This window comes from Ostrinia furnacalis, unplaced genomic scaffold (genome assembly GCF_004193835.3).
Source record: "Ostrinia furnacalis isolate ACB-3 unplaced genomic scaffold, ASM419383v2 OfSCF1084, whole genome shotgun sequence".
NCBI lineage: Eukaryota > Metazoa > Arthropoda > Insecta > Lepidoptera > Crambidae > Ostrinia > Ostrinia furnacalis.
In genome coordinates this window covers 480,111-500,336 of record NW_021131323.1, presented here as the reverse complement: position 1 = coordinate 500,336, position 20,226 = coordinate 480,111, and the positions used below count along the sequence as shown (strand labels likewise).

Sequence of the window (20,226 nt, the reverse complement as noted above, 5' to 3'; positions counted from 1 at the left end):
TTAAGATGTGTCATTTAAGCTTTTTGATAGAACTTTGATAAGCTTCTGATAATATAGTTTGAATCATGTATGACGAATGTTTTATTTGTTTACATCCGCTTAAAACCAAATGAAATAGTATGCACTATATTTCTTACACAATTTATTAAATTAACTTAAATAAACATTCAGTCAATCGTCATTTACAAATTTCAACAATATTGCACAATTTCATACCTAGAATAATTGATAATCGATAGAGAAAGTTGTATGAACTGGTCGGCTGCTTTGTACGTATTGAAAGTGTAAATTCGGAAAAATTACAAGTTTAAACAACAATTTTATTAGACGCAGATCAACAAGTCTGCTTTCTAAAATAATTTACTATTTATCTACTATACTAAACGCGTCGTTAAGGTTCTGTGGGCTGAAGGCCATGTTACTGTGCTTATAATTAACGTATGGTGAGATGGTGGCTGATGCAGCTACTTCGGAGTCCAGAAAACTTTGTGGCGGGGCAAAATCATCTTCCCCATTGAACATAGGGGCACTAGGCTGAAATTTTGGCACGTATCTAGGCGGGGGCTCTGCGTACTGCCCTCCAACTAGTATCTCATCGTCAGGCTCTGGTTTGTTCTCTTGTCTAAACCTAGGCGCTTTCCAATGCTTATTTACTTGTTTGTTTGTATCTGTGAAATATTGGGGCTTCTTTCTCTTGTTGTGCAAGTACTGGGGCTCTTTGAAGTTCTGGCTATAAGTAAACGCGTCTGAATATGAATTCAAGTTAAAATCTTCCTCTTGATTTTGTGGGCTGTCGAACATTTCGTCAGGTTTGACAAACAGTGGTCGTTTCTTCGAGTAAGCGTAAGAATTGTCTTGGTTTGGTTCACGGCCATAGTTCTGCCAGGATTGATATTCTTGACCAAAGTCTTGATTTTCGAAATAATTGGGGTTTTCGTAAGCTTGTGCGGTAGGGTAGACGTCGCTCACCGTGGTTTTCAAGGGAGCTCCATAGGAGTCGACAGGTGGCTCGGCATAATTTTGATGAGGCTGTGGATGAGGTTCATAATCCGCTGGCGGTTCTGCGAAACCTGCTGGTTCAGGCGTATAGTAATGTGATGGAACCTTCTTGGGTGGACCATAGATTGGTTTGTTAGTTGGACGCTTTGGTGGGCCATACCTAGGCTTTGAAGTCCTCTTTTTGTGACTCGGTGGTCCGTATTTGGTACTGATTTGCTTTCTGTACTTTTTCGCAGGTTTCCGTAACTTTGGCGGGGGTCCATATTTAGGTCTGGGAGGTCCATACTTTGGTTTGGGTTTCGGTGGGCCGTACCTTTGCCGGGACACTCTTCGGTAGATCACTTTTGGTTTGTGGGTGTACACTGGTTCTACTGGGAAATTGTCAATGAGTATCGCTGCGTCTCTTTTGAGGAGTCTCTTTGATTTGCCTATTGAAAGTTCTCTTTTTTGCCTGTCGTCCTCTGCTTTTACACATGTTGACGTGACTGTTATCTGGAAAGAAAGAAAGAAAAAGATGTGGTTAGTAGAATTTATTATTCAGTTAGCTATCTATTTGAAGACTGTATAATTACATAGGTTTGATTTGGGAAAAAATGCATCATGTTTTTTTGTTTAATGCTTCAGAAACCTTAATTTATTTTATGTGGCTCTAAAAATGCTATTGTTAAGAATTTGATCTTGTAATCTAGAATTCAAGACATACCTACATTTATTTATTTAATGATATTGAAGAATTGGCTAGAAAGTTTTTTTGATTAACATTTACAAAGAATTCACAAACATTAAAAATAAAAAGTGCGACGCCAATTAGACGTTCGTCTCTGCTACAATTTATAACATTTTGGTTTACAATTTGTCATTTCACTTATTTTGTGTTTATCTTCTAGAGTTTTATTAATAAACCGCGTTACAAGTTGAGTGTGCGTGCGCAGTTAATTGCAGATGAAAGTAGTGTGCGCTTCAGCCGAGATGGATGGCTTGGCTTGGCTTGAGATTTCTTCGGATCAGATATTTGTCTGGCACATGGTTTGGTTTGGTATTTGCTGTGAAAACTACCTATTTACGCGTCTTTGTCAAAGAATACGGCAATGTTATGATTTCCATCGTTATCATGAACAACTAACACAACTCTGGAGATTTAAAATCCGGTGTGAATGATAGTATTTTCATTGAAATCATTGTTGGTTTGTATCTCTGTCGAATTGAAATAACTATCAGTTACTTAGCACAGCTAATCGGTAACTGTTGGATATGGTGTGGTGTGTTATATCATTTGTAGTTGTTGTTTTAGTTTTTCCTTTTTTTATTCATATTTCCTCTTAACAATTGGTAAGCATACTCATCTTATTACAATCATAGGTAAAAGTGTATCAACGGAAACGATCACCACTACGTAATGATGATTACACAAAATAGGCTTCAAATATCTCATTATAACTGACTAGTTACTCATCATTACAAAGCATTACAATGATTTGTTAGGTACTTGAATGAATTGTAGGTAACTATGTTAATAAGATGTATGAAAGTACTTTGATATTCATATTTCGTAGCTATCATTTATATTTTTTACCTTCATTGCTCTAAAATATGTTCAGCAAAACCTTTTTTCAATGTTATTTTTTATTTTTGTCAGAATGGGCTGGTTTTATTTCTTCAAAGAAAAAGTATTCCACATTTTTTAATAGGTAAGTTGATTTTTATCTCATCGCTTTTTGTTTAACTTTTGGGCTTCAAAAGTTAAAAATTGTGTCTCGTAAAGGAGCGTTCGCAAATCATTGCAAGTGTCTTACTAAAAATCCGATTATTCCCAATATTTATGTGATTCATTTCGTTGTGGCGTTTTTGCTGACCATCCTCCTCATTCATTGGACCATACTTTCCCTATTATGCTAATCGGTGTCCCCAGGGGTCATCGCCGGTTCGAATACAAACAGCCAGGTTGTGAAATGCCTTATGTCAACGGCCAGTTTTCTCTATGGCTCTATTGAATTGAATCGTAGAATTAATTGTACGAATCTCTTATTCATAATTTGTTAAATTACCCAAACTGTTAAATTATTCTAATTACACCAAAAAAAGTCTACTACTAATAGTCTCAAGAAGAGGGCTTGGGAATAAACGCAGTATTTTTTTTGTATAAAACATGAAATACTGCTGAAGACGTAGGTATTATTCATTCGTTTATTGCTGCCAAAAATAAAGAGCGGAATATCTAAGACTCATTTCCGGGAAAACAAAGCTTATTAATTGTATGTGCTCTTACTAAAAACAATAAGACTAGGCGCAGACCATCGATAGTTGTGCCTGTTGTCTGCGCATAGGCTAATATTTTAAAGAAAATTTTGTAAAAATCTATCGAATTTGGGTTATCTATTTGGAACCATAATGTCACTGAGAGACACCCAAATACATACATCAATCAGATTTCGTTTGAATCGTGGGTAAATAGAATTTCATCGATTTATCACCGTGTCTCTAGTCTAGACTAATGGACACGAAGCGGAAGGAAGGAAATCTCACGGTGGAAGTTCAACGACTCTACGTAACCGCAGTCGCTTACCGTTTGTCGGTAAACAGTAAACTTTAGTGCTTAGATCCCACACTCTTCCGACTATACCTGCACATATTATGCATCAACAAAATTTTATTTAATGTAGGCATGTGTTACTCCAGCTCATATGATACATAGATCTCTAAATTCTCTATCCTTTTGCTTATGTGAGAGAGAGAAAGAGAGATGATCACATGTCGGCCAGTCCGACACCTTCACCGTACGGCTATTTGTTGCTTCTTAGTCTGAGTTGCACCACCTTACTTTGACTTTAACAAACGTCAAAAATCTGCCAAACTCCATACAAAATACACCGGTTATCGTTATAGTTACGGTTAAAGTTAGGTGGTGCAACTCAGCCTTAGTCTTATCATAATTATTATTATCTTGATCTAAATTGTAACCTAGGCGTCATTCATACTCAATTATTTCGAATTTGACTCATGTCAGAATGTCCTATAGATTTTCAAAAAGCCGTTGTCTGAAATCTTCTTATTATTGATCATATTTTTTTTTTAAATCAAAGTTAACAACCAAGCCATAAACATCATTTGGTTTACAGTCCCTACAGTAACAAGACATTATAACATGAGAAACAATGCAGTTCAATAGATAAAGGTTCCCATAGCTATTGCATAAAGTGCAGTTAGGAACTGCATTTATGGACAGAAAAAAAGGATTTATTATGTGCAGTACACATACAGTTTCATTTTTAATGATTACCGTTATGTTACATTTTGAAACCATACTTAATAACTTAAATTCGAAGTTTCGTTCGTTCGTTCAACCTACTCTAACAAAGGCCTTTAAAGTTTAATTTCCACAATTTTATTCAAACTACAACATTTCAAAAACAATCTTTGGGTGGCGCCCGCGCAGTGATATTTTCCCGATCCACCCAGCCTGGATTGACATCTGTAATTCTTAATTTGAATGTTGACAGCACTGAGCGGCCCAGCCCATCGGCCACAGATTAATAAAAGAGCGTTATTAGTTCGTATTTAAATAGGAAACAATAAAATCATTTACTATTATTTTCATTTTTCTAAAGTCTCTAGTTGAAGGTCTGGGTTCCAGACTAATATTGTAATTTTAATATTGATAAATTGACTACATGTTTTGTATGACATTTAAATTCAATTGAATTATTCTAAATCTTAATATTTGGATCCTTTGTCTATGAAGAAAAACATGAGCACACCACATTATAAAATATCTAAATAATTGTATTACCGTTTTGAGCAAATAAAATAGTTGATTTGATTTGCTTTGAAGGAAAACATACTTCATACCGAACATTATGGTGTTGATCGCACATGCAGACGTAATATGCGCTTGCGTTCATACACTAGTATGTCATTTGCCGGTTTTACACTTTCTCTGCTACTTAAAGTGATTTCATTTAGTCAAATGAAATAGATTTTAGACCATATTTAGAAGTGAAAATTTCATATTATTGCTGGAATATTACTTTTCAATTGAGATTAATCAAATCAAATCATAAGTACTGTTAATTAATTAACGAAAATTGACTGACCGTACTGATCTATTGCACAGCTGTTTCTATAACCCTAAAACTGCTAAAACTATCATAGAGTATGTTAAAGAAGTTATGTAGTTAATTAATTTTACATACCTATGTATTTGTAAAATCAATCAACTATTCTTCTTACTTAAGGGCAGTTAATTATTTTTTTATTTTAAGGAATGTGCAATCAATTTAATCAAAGAAATTATAAAATTCCGCGTTGTAATATTAGGTACTTCCTAAAATACTGTTACCACCCAAATGTCAAATCAAATCGTCCCCCACAGTTAAACGGTGATTAGTGTTAATCAATGACTAATTAACCGTAAGTTAACAACGGGTTAGCCTGACGGCGGTACGTATCAATTTTCATTGGAAAGTGAGAAGTTTGGCGTAATTGTTAAATCACTTTCGTTATTTGAGTAAGGTTTCGCAATTATAAGCCTTTGAAATGATTACATGACCTAAAAATGGCTAAAATAACTTTCAACTATGAAAAATCTCTTTGTTTTTATTAATTGACTTTGAATTTGATTTAGCGCCTCTTCTTTCTACATTATCTAACCCGTCAAACGAAAGTAGGTTTACGAAAAACATCACAAACTGCTTGCATTCGCAAATTACAACTACGCCTTTTAAATTTTCAATACTCAATACTCAATACTCAATTCTTTATTGCATCCATAATGTTACAGAGGTGGTATGTATGGTTTTATAAGATACAATTATGGACCCTGTCGGGCACAGCATTCTAAGAGAGGGGAAGAATTTATAAATATTTAATTAATTCAATTATATTATTAGTTATTAATTATTTATCACAATAGGTATACAATTAATTTAATAATTGGTATTACTATTACATATAACATATTATTAATACAAAGTACAAACTTAGATTNCATTAGGATTTAAAAACTATGGAACTATAATATTGATTAACTTTTTGTGGAATTTCAGTGAAGTGCATTGTGTTTGTTGTTAGTTGATTGGTGCCAGTGATAAATGTGAGAGATATTGAAGAGTAGCGGTGGCGAATCTCGTAAGTACTTTTTGTATTTTACGTTGCAGAAGTAAGCAGTTACCGTTCAAATCGTAGTTAAACATAATTATTTTCTTTGTATGATCAGAATGATCAAACAAATACTTTTGTTGTTGATTTATGTACAATTTTAACTCAATAGCTCAATTTTTTAGTCGTATGTGTCATCACATAGATTTAATTTTTGTTTGGTGCGCGTTAGCGTGAGCATGAGTGTATCTATAAGTACTTGATTGTGTTTATTAGCTTAGTTAATAATAAGTACTGAAGCTTATTTTCTCCATCAAGGTTATTGTTTACATATGCGGTTGATCATGTAGGTCATAGGTGTCAGAACGGAATATGCGTCGTATCATTTCTCAATGTAATGTGATGCTACATGATACTTTGGAAGAAGTTATCCCTTGGTAGGTGTAGGTACGTCTTGTTCCTCTATCTATGATATCGACTTTCTTCTAACCATATTATAACTTAGTAGGTCACGTTAATTAGTACTACCTACCTATTGCAATATTCTTTTACATTTCCCACTAAGCACTTGCTCGTACTTTTCTCTTCTAGGCTAAATTCTTAAAAAAAACATTCTTTAAATTAATTTCTTAGGCAGTTCGATTTTATCAAGTTATTTCTAATTTTCAAATTAGTTTGAGACGCGACTCTTAACGCTAAAAAATTAAATAACTATTCTTTAAATTAATTAATTTTCAATATAATAAACAATTTCTAAGCATTTACACGATTTCTTTTTAGTTTCAACATCATCTTGAATTCTTGATGTTTGTATTCTTAAATTATCTCTCCACTAGGTATTTTAAAAAAGCCAACAAATAAAACACCATTTTTTTTTGCTTTTTTGTAACTTTTACGCGAACCAAGTGCCAGTTCACTTGCCATTTTCAAGCAATTAAGCGACAGTGAACTACGTAAAGTGCGTAAGTGCTTGGCGCAGAAAATTAGCGTCATAACATGCGCATGATTCGCAACGAGGCCTCGACGTAAAACCGTCTAACGCCGTTACACGTGATAACTGTTTTTAAAGAAGTATGTGGCTGTCACCATGACGAGTGTTTTTGCCAATGGTATTTGGTACTTTAACGTGGGGAAGTGTGCCGTCGTGTCACTGTCAAGTTTTTGATGTGTGAAAGCAAATAAAGGTCATTCTAAGAATATAATGGATATAATTTTTTGAGCATATCAACACTGTTGTCAGTAACTAATTGATACGATACTTTTTGTATTGTTTTTTGGGCTTAGTCTATAGGTCAGTTTCCTAAACTGTTTTGTACTGCGATGCTCTTGGAACTTTGTAATTTTTTTGGGACGTATATCTTAATAAAACACCAGTTATAGGTTATAGCTATACATATAAAAATTAATATTAAAAGTTAATACATTTATTATACTTTTTGAATGGGTACTAATGATAAATGAGAAGTGCGTCGGGAATTCACGATTGCTTTAAAGTTTGGGGACCCCTTCTTTAGGTATTAGTAGATATGCCAAATAGTATGCATAGGGTAAACCACCCAATCATTGGCACTCTACCAATTTATTGGCATGCTCCAGTTTTTCAAGAAAATTAAGATTCTTTGTAGCCAAACCTTATATTTTTTGGTAGAAATTGAAGAGTAATATCATTTATTACTCAACTGGCTACACACGTTTTTTATTATTTCAAACATCGCGGCGCTTCAACCATTTGTTTGACAAACCGGGACCTGTGCGAATAAAACAATCGAAATATTCGTTTTTTACTAAGGTAAGAGCTATCATAATCTTTAAAAAAAATGCAAATCTATTTTGTTGTTCTTATTCATAATCATTTTGTCTTATTATTGACTATATTAACTGCCTTTTTAAAACATTATTTTATAATTTAACGGCCAACTTTTAATTATTTGTAGTATGCCAACAATTGGTATGCGTAAAATCTGTTTATCCATTTTATTGGCACACATGCCAATAAAAGGGTATTTAAAATAATTTGAGTTTATTAAAAATTATACCTTGTTTGTCTGAAAATTGAGTTTAAATTGCATTTAAAATATTTTCTAACGTTTTGGATACACCAATCCAAATGTTGGCCCACTGCCAATTATATAAAATCCATTTATTGGCACGGGTGTCAAACATTGGTTAAAAAGGTGCCAATAAAAAATATTATCTTTTTAGCCACTTTCAAAGCCTTTCAAAGTATTATTCCACTAATCCCCGTTGACAATCCCCGTCAACGGGATTAGTGAACTTTTTGTTCATTAATCCCCGTTAACGCCAATGGAATTTATAATGGGGATTAATGAACTAAAAAGTTAATTAATCCCCAGTACGTTAAAAATAAAATACTAATGTAAGAATCAGGTACCTTCTATTTATTATTCTACTTATTATTATTATTATCAAATTAAATTAAATTTAAGACTGATTACAATACTTAAAAAAAATTAACACTTACCTGATTAACCAAAAGCACTATGGATATTGAATCGTTATTCCTCATTCATTCCTCATTTAAAAGAAGATGGAAACGATTACATACAAATTTGGCCCAAAATGTAACAAGATAAAAATGGTGTAATAAATTAATAGCTTTGTAATCAGGCTTAAATTAAATTAAATTTGATTATAAAAATAATCAATAAGTGAGTTGTTATCCAATAATAAATAGAAGGTACATCGATTCTTACATTACTATTTTATTTTTAACGTAGTTTTCTGAATAAAGAAAAGTAAAATAAAGTAATGGGGATTAATGAACTTTTTAGTTCATTTATCCCCATTATAAGCTCCATTGACGTTAGCGGGGATTAATTAATAAAAAGTTCACTAATCTCCGTTGACGGGGATTAGTCGAATAAGCCTGTGAAAGGCTTTGAAAGTGGTGCCACGGTCTACTATACAATCCAGATTGAAACATCCTGATCATCGCTCTAAGACCCGTCCGTTCACAGTTTTAACTGACGAGGAAGAACAGCTTTTTGTTGACTGGATAAAATAAAAATCAGTAGCAAAACAGGATTTCCGAAGAGAAAAGAAGATTTGATAAAACTGGTTATGGAAAGTTTAAAACCTCAGTTAAATATAAGCGTTTGAACTGATATGGTATGTTCCTATACAAAAAAAATGATACTTTTCTTTTAACAAAAGATTTTATTTTGTTTATTTCTATCATGAATCTCTTTAAAACCTCTACATAAGACCTAGCAGCTATTTTTCAGTCTTGCGAGATCAGTGCCAATAATAGGTAATTATCACTGCCAATAAAAGGTTTGGCTATGCCAACAACTGGTATTTTGAGGTAATTTTTTAAAAGGTACACTATATTGAATAAATGATTTAATTTATTAATGATAAGTACTTTATAATATTCTGCAAAGATTAAAAGAACAATATAAATGTTTTTATCTTTGATAAAACATATTTTTACATGTAAATTTTACCGGTTTTGTGAAGTAGCTGCTTAAAGTGCCAATAATTGGGTGGTTTACCCTATTTGTCTATCAACGTCTATATATATAAAAGAAAGTCGTGTTAGTTACTTCGCCTATAACTCAAGAACGGCTGAACCGATTTAGCTGAAAATTGTCAGGGAGGTAGTTTAGAGCCAGGAGAAGGACATAGGATACTTTTTATCCCGTTCGAAATTAAAAAAAAAGTCTGCTTATTTATTGCCATTAAGGCGGAACAAAGTTCGCCGGGTCAGCTAGTTATACATAAAATAAAATTGGTTAGAACATTTTGGATCACACAAACAAATAGACGTAGAAGCAATTACTTTCGCATATTTTAATTTTAATACAGAGAAAACCCCTAACAAAAGCAGCAGCGTTAAAATTTTAATATCCTCATTTTATACTCAATTTTAATGATAGGCGCGTAGGCGAAACGAGTCATTAGATACTTCATTGCTTACCAATTTAGGTATTTACAGTCCTGGTATCAGTGATCACTGGTTCCGAGCAAGTTTCACTGGGTGGCACCTAAACCGGCTTGGACTTTTCTTTTCATTTATTGAATTACCAGTATCATGTAGGAAGTGAGGAAGTCTAGAGCTTGTGGGCTAGGTTAATAACAGACGTAGAAGGTCTGGTTTATAAGCTGTGTGTGGTTAGCTGTGACGTGATTTGCTTAAGAATGCAGTTAAAATTACAGGGCTTTTAATGAGGAAAGTTAGATATAGGATGTCATTTAGTTACGATTAGGTAGTGAAACTTAATTGGCTTTGGTATGTTTAAATTCACATTTAAGAATAAGGCTATGAATGAATATTACTAATACGTATTTTACAAAACGACTCGATGAGATGTACGTACTTTTTACAGTAAAACTTGTCCCTAGAGGGCTTCGAACCTGCTACAACTGCTCAATAGTTAGTTGGTTAGACAATTTGTGATAAATCGACCAAATAACACAGTTATCTTATGATCACACTGACAATAGGGGATCAGACTGCAGATCTTTAGCGTACTTAGACCTTTAAGTATAAGCCAGATAGTTTTGACCGTTCCAACCCCTTGCCAGACAAGCATTTTAGAGCAGCTGCCAAAGCCAAGATGACCCGAACTTCATGATGGTCCAACGATTTTGGGAGCATGCGCTGACAAACTTTCAGCTTTTATGAAATAACGTAGGTGTGGCGTTCACTAGCTCTCAGTCCATTAGTGAGTTTCAACCAGTTACGCTTAATCAAATGTTAATCAACTCAAAGTAAAATTAACGAAATCATTATTGGAATAGAGACGAGACTCATTGTAAAGCATTTGGATTGGGTGTTAATAAACTAAAGTAAATAATTTTCCTTCAAACGAACTGGCTTTTTGCACGCATGTCGATGTATTAATTGCTTTTGTTATTTATCGAGAACAAGAATAAAATTCAGGTGCAAATTGGTGATCGGAACACAACGATTATATTGTAAAATTTTCTAAAGAATACATTTCTTTGCAAATTTTCAAAATATTTAAGATCAGCTTGATTGGTCTCTAATTATTTAGAGCCAGAGCGCGCTAGTCGCTTTTTAGTGAAGTTAATTTAGAAAATATTTTGTGTGTCGTCAAAAATCTGTCAAACTTCATACAAAAAACAGCGGTTATTGTTATAGTTACGGTTAAAGTTAGATGGTTCAACTCGGCCTAATGCCCGTTTTCACCATCAATTGCTAATTTTGAAGTTACCCCTATGGTAACACATAACCGGAATTTTGTTTTCATAAGGGTCACTTAAAAATTAGGGATTGATGGTGAAAACGGTCTAACAAGTCTACACCTAATAATACCATGTGGGTTATAATAACTGAGTTCTCTAACCTTAGTGTCATATTTTGAGAATACAAACTGACTAGTCAGCTACTAGTTAAACCGGTTGTTAACTACGTGTGCTCTATATTTATGCGAAATGTAGATTAACAATTTTCACTTTAGGCCTAACATAAATATTGCTACATCTTTTAGTATGTGTTTTTATTGTCGTGTTTAATCCCAACTAATATTATAAATGCGAAAGTAACTCTGTCTGTCTGTCTGTCTGTTACGCTTTCCCGCTTAAACCTCGCAACCGATTTTAATGAAATTTGGCATAGAGATAGTTTGAGTCCCGGGAAAGAACATAGGATAGTTTTTATCCCGGTTTTTGAAACAGGGACGCGCGCGATAAAGTTTTTCTGTGACAGACAAAATTCCACGCGGGCGAAGCCGCGGGCGGAAAGCTAGTGTTAAAATATTATACAGTGGTACCGATCTGTACTACAGACACCGCTAAAGGTTTTAAACCTTTGTTTGTCACCTGGTATCCGCTTTGCAATGGAGGGAAGTCGAACAACTCCTCCTATGTTCTTCTGATTAATTTCGTTGCGGGTCCAATGACAGTTTAACTTTCCCCCGGGACAAACTTGACCTTCATTGGTTGGGTTTTTGTGGCGGTCAAGCTGTAGATCCTGGCTACACAGGAGTTGCAGTGGTGGGAACGAGAGGTGGGAATAGTCCCGTACAGACACCGCACATAACAATCACATTGGTTTATCTGTATTAATAGTAGCTGTACTATACTGACCAATATTTGCGAGGTGCAATAAATATAAAAAATAAAAACTTGAATCGAATTAAAAAAACAGAGTTTATAGAGCAGATTGATGTTATTAACTAAATACAAATTAATAAACTACATTTTGAATATCTTAGGTCAATCCTATGCCGTCGTAAACGTTTAGGCTGGGTTCCACAATCTTACTTTGACTATAACAAACGAGAAAAGTCTGTCAAACTCCATACAAAAAGCACCGGTTATTTTTATAGTTACCGTTAACCGTTAAAGTCATGTGGTGCAACTCAGCCTTATAATCTCGTTTAGTTATTCATAAGAGAGAGTTAAATCTTTTCTTTTCTACAATAAATAATAGAAGCAGTTATGTAACTTGATGAAGGTGGCATAATAAGATTGGGAGTAGTAAATATGTGACATGAATTATTATAATAGATCTAACTTTGTTTTAAACGTGACTTAAAATACACCCTAACACTCTTTTTCTATAGACACAAGAGCACAAGAATGTGGTTAAAAATATTGTAAGTTGATTAAATATCACACAAATTCATTGAAATAATATTTGAGGCAATATAATATTAAAACAATTATTAGGTACTAGCTTTCCGCCCGCGTGGAATTTTGTCTGTCACAGAAAATCTTTTCAAAAACCGGGATAAAAACTATCCTATGTCCTTTCCCGGGACTCAAACTATCTCTATGCCAAATTTCATCAAAATCTTTTCAGTGGTTTAGGCGTGAAAGCAAGACAGACAGAATTACTTTCGCATTTATAATATTAGTATAGATAGACTATGAAGTGATGAATGAAGAATACACGCATGACCAAATACAACAGAGAATAGAAGATGTATGAAACGTTAAGAGTCGAGTTGCACTTATACTGAAAGTTACATTCGCTAAAGGCAAGGCCAATGTAAAGGAGTGTTAGATTCTAATTGACTTTACATAGAATTCATTTTTTTTTTTTTTTTTTTTTTAATCTCCGGCTGNTATTGTTCACATATGCGGTTGATCATGTAGGTCAGAGGTGTCGGAACGGAATATGCATATCATTTCTCAATGTAATGTGATGCTACATGATACTTTGGAAGAAATTATCCCTCGGTAGGTGTAGGTAGGTACGTCTGGTTCCTCTATGATATCGACTTTCTTCTAACCATATTATAACTTAAAATAGGTCACGTTTAATTAGTACTATCTACTTATTGCAATATTCTTTTACATTTCCCACTAGGCGCTTGCTCGTACTTTTCTCCTCTAGACTATATTCTTTAAAAAACCTTCTTTAAAATAAATAATTTTCAATGTAAACTACGTCTTAGCAATGACATTTTCATTTAATTTTAAACAGCTAATCTTGATGTGTGATAATAATCGTAAGGTATTACAAAAAGTGAGTTTCACAAACAAAACAATCCCTTACCAAGTCGAACCTTAACTTCGAACTCCTATGTTCATCAAATTAATTTCGTTGCGGGTCTAATGACACTTTAACTTCTCCCTTAAAAAACTTTGCCTTCGCTAGTTGGTTTTTATTGGCGGTCAGTAGATCCTGGTTACACAGGAGTTTCAGCGGTAGGAACGAGAGGTGGCAAAGTCTCGTATACAAAACAAATCGTTTTTATTACATACTTTTTTATAACTTTTACGCGAACCAGTTCACTTGCCATTTTCAAACAATTAAGCGACAGTGAACTGCGTAAAGTGCGTAAGTGCTTGGCGCAGAAAATTAGCGTCATAACATGCGCATGATTCGCAACGAGGCCTCGACGTAAAACTAAAACCGTCTAACGCCGTTAAACGTGATAACTGTTTTTAAAGAAGTATGTGGCAGTGGTGTGGCATGACTAGGGTTTTTCCAATGGTATTTGGTACTATAACGTGGGGAAGTGTGCCGTCGTGTCACTGTCAAGTTTTTGATGATATGTGAAAGTAAATAAGGCCTCCCGAAAGTCTCATTGTAACAATATGGTGACCAGATTTTTTTGAGCATATCGACATTGTTGTCAGTAACTTTGATACGATACTTTTGTATTGTTTTTTTGGGTTTACCCTAGATAGGTCAGTTTCCTAAACTTTTTTTTACTGCAATGCTCTTGAAACTTTGTAATTTTTTTGGGACGCATATCTTAACAAAACATAGGTTAACATTACAAACTATAGGTTATAGCTATACATATAAAATTTAAAATAAAAAGTTAATACATTTATTATACTTTTTGAATGGGCACTAATGATAATGAGAATGTAGGTACGTCGCGAATTCGCGATTGCTTAAAGTTTGGGGACCCCTGCTTTATGTTAAGTAAAAAAAAAAAATATTTTCTTTATTATTCTTATAAAAACTTTATTCTTGGTTAGATGGTAAAATATTGCCAAATGTTTTTGCAAACNAGGTCCGACATTTCAAAGGGGTTAACTTTAAGGTATTGGCATATAGCCATGTGCTGTACTCTTTGCCGGGCAAAACGTGGACATTCTTTGAGTAGGTGAAGTATATCCTGGACAGCATTTGTGTCGCAATTGCACTTATCGGTCTCGACTATCTTGAACCGATGTAAGTATTGTCGGTGATAGCCGTGACCAGAATTCAGAGTAGAAAACTTATTTTCATTGTCATCATTTCAGCCATTGGACGCGCCGCGGCGCGTCCGGTGCTGAACATAGGCCTCCCCCAATAATTTTCATTCATATGATTTGAAATTAGTAATTCTTTCAAAAATTCATTGCCTAAATACAAGTTCTATGGGGATTATCAGACTTTACTTCATAATTCAAATAATTAAAATCAAAATTTATCTTTATTTGTATAGACTAATTAAATTAGTAATAACAAATCGTCAAATGCTCTTATGGAGCTTATCCATGTGTCATTATTTTTTTGCCCTACCAGCGCTTCGAGACAAACATTTGGCAAGTGCTGAGAAGAAGCATCGCAATAAACTCAGTTAGAGTACTTAGGACGGAGAAAGTGATTAAATAATTCATTCCTAAACGGTGCAACTGGATGTCTAAACAAAAACTGCACGCTGTTTTTTCATCTCCATCAATGGATCTTTGCAATGTGTTTTCAAACATCGTAAGTTGTTTATTCTTGGCACGCGACGAAGAAACTCTAAAGACAATGTCCTCCGATGTAAAACGGTTTACAGTCATCGAATAAGGCGAGTTATCGATTCAGTGTAATCGAGAATGATTGATGATATTATGTAAATCCATTCAATGATGTCCGATTGATGATTTATTCGTGGTAGAGTGATTTGTGACGTATGTTTCAGTAAAAGATTTTAGCTCTAGTTATGACAAGAATCCTCTCTCTATTTTTTCTGTTGATTTCATTTAATTAGAAAGTTCCTACACAATTTTGTCTTTTTAATTTTGAGTTTGTGTAAAACTAAGTACAAGAAGCTAAAAAGTTGAAACGTGATTAAACGTTTTAAGTAAATACAAAATACATATAAAATTATCACTCAGCTTAAGCTATGTGGATTGGTTAGGATGCAGAACTCATAGGCTTGTGTAAGACTTATTACTTTTATGCTACTTGTATCATAATACTTATAAGCTGTATGTTTTCCTAATAAAGAAAATATAATCTAAAATATAGAACTGTAGTTGCATTGTTATTAAAAATTCATAATTTAAAGGTTTTAAAAACTTAATATCATGTTATTTAATGTGATCTTAGCAGATCTATAGAAGATGTAAATCGTCATACACTTGGTTTCATTACGTTTGATTCAAAATCACACGCAGTGCGTTGCGCCGGCGCATCTTAATTATGCAAAACAAGTCAATTATTCGCGTAAACAACACTATTTGGATGTTTGGAAAACAACAGTAAGAATTTTTATCTTTGCGATAACAGTTGACTACAAAATTTAGCTCAGAATATGTATTTTACTTTTTTACATCTTTTGGGCTGTGTTTAGTATGGTGAATGAATGAATGAAGCTTTTTAATGAAAATATTTTCACTTTGAGATTCACATTTTGATTTGATTACTAAGTTAATTTATAAGATAAAATAGACTTAGGAAAAAACTTAACGATATTGTAATCGCTTGAAAATAGAATTAAGGAGCTTTCACTGCGTAAGCTGAGCTTTCGTAGAGTAGATAATTGAGGTTTTTTGTTTGTGGTACTTTAATGCAATAGATAGTTGATACATATAGATTTATTAAACAAATTAACATTTTTTTTTATTTAAAACTGAAATAATGTACCTATTTTATTTTATCTTTAGAATTATAATACGTTGTTAGTAAAAAAAATCTAAGCAAATCAAATTCCCCAAAAAATATTCAGATGAAAACACGTATAATTAATTTGTTAAAGAAATAAATGAAAAAAAAAAACGCTTTTAAAACGTGCCAAAAATATGTCTCGAACAAAATTTTGAAAAAAATAAAATAAAAAACAAAAACTTACCATCAACAATAAATAACACAGGCAGTCTCCGATCTGCATGGTGACGTCAGGCGAGCGGCGCGCGCGGCGGTCGGGCGGGCTGTGCGATGCGTCCGCGCATGCCGGCTGCTCGCGCCCGTGACAGAACTGTGTAGAGCGGATAATACTGCTTTCTCCTATTTTAGTTAAAGTGAGTTTAGGTGTTGAGGACTTTTTGTAAAGTTTGTTCGCTTTACCCTAACCCTTTCGGACCCGCGCTTAAACTAGAAATAAATTTGTAATTTTGAAGATGAATTTTAGGTAATTTGGGGCCGCAGATTACGAATCCGCTATAATTTTCCAGATTTTCCGCCGCCATCTTGGAAAATTCATATACCAACAATTGTATCAAACTGGGCCCTTCACTTCCCACGTACAATTGTGAGGGTCAAAATTGTAAGGGTTTTGGAAATTTTATCAATGGCATGAATTCCGAAAAACGTATTTATAACCAGTAAGGAATAAAGAGGTTTCATTTTTATACCAATATTTGCCATTTAATATTGATTTGTGGGCAAAACCATCTGTTCCATGAGCTCAAAAGTAAATATAGCACTCGAAATATTTCTATGAAGTTTTAATATCTCCTGGATCATGAACTGCATCTCCTGGAAGATGTTGACGATTGAAGGGCTTCGTCTGCTATGCCGCTTGCATACTCAGAGGTATGTATCGTCATGAATGTCTGAGCCTTCATCAGAAGAAGAGGAGTAGTTCATCTGAAGTAGCCGAAACTAGCTTTTGTCATTGTCATCGCTCTCATCCCCAGATGTATTGAGCATCTCTGCGATAGTAGCGTCGTTTAAAATCGGAAACATGGTGCGGAAACCATGAAAAATTAATAATTATGAGAAACTTAAAATACGCATAAGGTATTGTAGGGCCCACGTCGATACAATTGTGTCAGTAAAGTTCGTTAAGCCATTATGCCAAAGTCTTTGCTTACAATTAGTCACTGTTATCACAAAAAGATGCTATTTTTATCTATTTGTTTAATCAATAACTTGTAAATTACTACAATTATAAAATAAAACCATAGTAGGTACTTTCTTTCGCCAAGTCGGGGAGCGCAATCAGTCATGAACTGTACAGGTTGTAACCTGCTCACCAACTGCGCTTCGGACAAAATTTGCACGGGAGGTGAAAGAACGCATCCCGCACAATCGTACGATACTCAGCCCATCCACTTTTGATGTAAAACTAATGAGATAATCTCGATTTTGTAACCCGCACAATTGTATTGGAGCGGTCCGAAAGGGCTAAAAAAAACATCGAATATTTAGCCAATTTAGGTGCTGAGAAGGACTTTTTATTCAATTTGTTCACTTTACCCTAAAAAACATCGAATGTTTAGCCAATTTAGATGCTGAGAAGGACTTTTTATTCAATTTGTTCGCTTTACCTCAAAAAACATCGACAATTTAGTCACGGGACGTCCATAGCTGGACATAGGACCCTATGATTTTCTGTTTGTCCCTTCCTTTATACGCTAGATGATCTGTCCAACTTGTGGGTGGACGTCACACGCTGCGCTTGCCGATAAAGTATTCAATATGTTGGATTTACCTCTCAAAATCATCATCATCATCATTTCAGCCATAGCAAGCCATTGCTGAACAAACGCATTCCCTAATGATTCCCTGATTTGCCTTCCTGCAAACTTTATAAGGTCACCTGTCCAGTGAGTGCATGCTCTACACTGCGCTTGCCGGTACGTGGCCTCAATTCCAGAACCTTGCTGTCCCATCTGCCATCAGGTATCAGTTTGAGTGCCCATTGCCACTTCAGTTTGCTAATCCGTCTCTTTCCCACTAACTACCTGCAAGTCCGTTGTCCGTCCTGCAAACCTTTGTTTGTCACCTGTCATCCGCTTTGCAATGAAGGGAAGTCGAACCTTAATTTCGAACTCCTCCTATGTTCTTCTGATTAATATCGTTGCGGGTCCAATCACAGTTTAACTTTCCCCCGGGAAAAACTTGACTTTCATTGTTTGGGTTTTTTGGCGGTCAAGCTGTAGATCCTGGCTACACAGAAGTTGCAGCGGTGGGAACGAGAGGTGGGAATAGTCCCGTTACCGGCAACTCCGGTATACGTCTTGTCATTTATCCGGTTTTGAAAGGCAGATTCGCTCTACCTATTCTTATAGGACGTGAACATTTTATTATGTTCTTATACCTACCATTATGTTAGTTATTCTTGGTAACACAACGCCAAGTCATTCTCCTCGTTTTTAAAATTTTCTTCTGAACTGGATTTTGTATTTTGCTACGTCACATTCATGTTGGTCACTTGAGCTTGTTTTTGTTTGAACAACTTATAACTTAACTGTTTTCTCACTTATTTTCAAAATGAAATAATCATGTTTAAGTATTAAATATTTTGTAGTATTATTCATTAATCATTATTATTTGACTTTAGAGCGAATTATACCAGCTGGGTTTATTTAAAACATTCTTATTAGCTTTTCCAGAGTAATGTTTTGGTGGTTTTGGTGGTATTCACATAAGAATTACTTTTATTTGGGTGTATTAACAGCTCTATATCGTTCGGCTACCCCGCCTGCGCAGCCGTCAGCCACTCTCACATCTTTGTTTATTTATTTATTCCTATAAACAATAGCTTTGCACTAATCTATTGCATTGTAACTATTCTCAATGGACACCTACGATTGATTGACCTACTTTTTAAATAACTAACATTTTTTATGATATATTAGCTCATTAAATTTTACATGAATTATTTATTGGCTTTATTATTTACGTTCACTTGGAACGTGCAACTAAGAAAATAGATTGTTAATTTAACATTTTCCTCCAGTGTTTATTATTATTTCAATTGATTTGGCAAATGGCAAATTGAAATTATTTTTACAAAAAATTACACTTGGGCTTATTAATAATATTATTTAATTTATGACATAGAATTCGGGAAAATTTACATATTTCGGTAGGTTGATTTTTGACAACTAATAGATTAAAAATATAATAATAATGTCGTGTACAAAAATATACTTGAATCAAAAGGTCTTGAGTTCAATCTCTGGCTTGCACAAAATGCTAGTTATTCATCATCATCATTTCAGCCACAGGACGTCCACTGCTGAACATAGGCCTCCCCCAATGCTTTCCATGTTGATCGATTGGTAGCGGCCTGCGTCCAGCGCTTCCCTGCTACCTTTACGATGTCGTCGGTCCACCTTGTAGGTGGACGTCCCACGCTGCGTTTTCCGGTACGCGGCCTCCATTCCAGAACCTTTCTGCCCCATCGGCCGTCAGTTCTGCGTACTATGTGCCCTGCCCATTGCCACTACAGCTTGCTAATACGTCGGGCTATGACAGCGACTTTGGTTCGTTTACGGATCTCCTCATTTCTGATTCGATCTCGCAAAGAAACACCATCATTATCGATACTAAATACTTATTAATTTTTATACTGTCTGATAGAAAATTAAGTAAACACAAACCAAATTAAAATAATTTAAGCAGAGTTGCTGTAGCCAGTCTCTGTTTCTGTCAAATGTTAAACAATTTACCAAACGACAGGAAAGGAAGAAAAAATAACTCAACTATTAAAATGTAGTTTGTAGCATCAAGTTTTAACAAAAGCTTAGTTAGAT

The 20,226-nt window shown here is 34.4% G+C and overlaps 1 protein-coding gene across 1 annotated transcript; it reads right to left on the bottom strand.

Moving 5' to 3' along the window:
* Window positions 1-125: 125 nt before the first annotated feature.
* Window positions 126-16,700, bottom strand: LOC114351111 (early nodulin-75). Its single transcript, XM_028302177.1, has 2 exons — window positions 16,593-16,700; window positions 126-1,491 (listed from the first exon to the last, which is right to left on the bottom strand). Exons 1-2 carry the CDS (start codon window positions 16,629-16,631, stop codon window positions 364-366), a joined length of 1,167 nt encoding a protein of 388 aa, XP_028157978.1. The 5' UTR covers window positions 16,632-16,700; the 3' UTR covers window positions 126-363.
* Between the last annotated feature and the right edge of the window lie 3,526 nt (window positions 16,701-20,226).

Bases quoted from the DNA above. Each gene is read 5' to 3' on its own strand.
- LOC114351111 (XM_028302177.1), bottom strand. From the start codon at position 16,631: ATGCAGATCGGAGACTGCCTGTGTTATTTATTGTTGATG. The intron at 1,492-16,592 runs GTAAGTTTTTGT...CTTTCTTTCCAG, and splicing joins TGTGTTATTTATTGTTGATG to ATAACAGTCACGTCAACATG.